The sequence below is a fragment of the Trachymyrmex cornetzi genome, unplaced genomic scaffold (assembly GCF_001594075.2).
Source record: "Trachymyrmex cornetzi isolate Tcor2-1 unplaced genomic scaffold, Tcor1.1 C3872876, whole genome shotgun sequence".
In the NCBI taxonomy this organism is placed as follows: domain Eukaryota; kingdom Metazoa; phylum Arthropoda; class Insecta; order Hymenoptera; family Formicidae; genus Trachymyrmex; species Trachymyrmex cornetzi.
The window spans coordinates 1-688 of NW_017294971.1; the positions used below are offsets into that span (position 1 = coordinate 1).

The following is a 688-nucleotide window of genomic DNA, read 5'->3' on the forward strand; positions in this document are numbered from 1 at the left end:
TTCCTTTAAGTAAAAGTTCTGAAAAGCATTTTTGGCCAATTCTTGGAAAATTTCAGAATTTAAGACATCCCTTTTTGATTGCTGTTTATTTAGGTTCTGGGAAACCTAATAACGTTAATGAATTCTTGGAAAAATTTGTCGAAGAAGTAGCGAATTTGCAAGAAAATGGGTTTCAATGGAGTGATGGTAGTACATATAAATTTAAAATTAATAATTTTGTGCTGGATGCTGAAGCACGCTCGTTTGTAAAACAATGCGTTGCGCATGGTGGTTACTATGCTTGTGAAAAATGTACTGTGAAAGGAACGTATTACAGAAATAGAATGTGTTTTTTTGAGCAAAATTGTCCACGTCGTACCGATACATCTTACCGTAATAGAGATAATCCTGACCATCATGTTGGTAATTCATTATTAGAAAATATTGAAATTGGAATGGTTTCTCAATTTCGTTTTGATGCACTCCATCTTGTATATCTCGGTGTTGTAAAAAGAATGCTCAACTTTCTTATAAGTGTCCGTTCTCAGTGTATATTGTCAGATTCAATTGTGTCTCAAATCAATAATATGTTACATGATATTCGTGATTGTTTTCCAATAGAATTTACTCGAAAACCAAGGAGCTTAGGTGTTCGTAATAAAAGGGAGAAGTGGAAGGGTTCTGAATTTCGAAGATTCATATTGTATGA

The 688-nt window shown here is 33.3% G+C and overlaps 1 protein-coding gene across 1 annotated transcript; it reads left to right on the forward strand.

The window, feature by feature from the left end:
- Positions 1–93: 93 nt before the first annotated feature.
- On the forward strand, positions 94–402 carry LOC108761423 (uncharacterized; the record flags this gene model as incomplete). The annotated part of the gene is made up of 1 exon (XM_018507994.1): positions 94–402. A coding segment is annotated over one exon (309 nt), but the record flags the coding sequence as incomplete, so codon positions are not given.
- Positions 403–688: the final 286 nt, after the last annotated feature.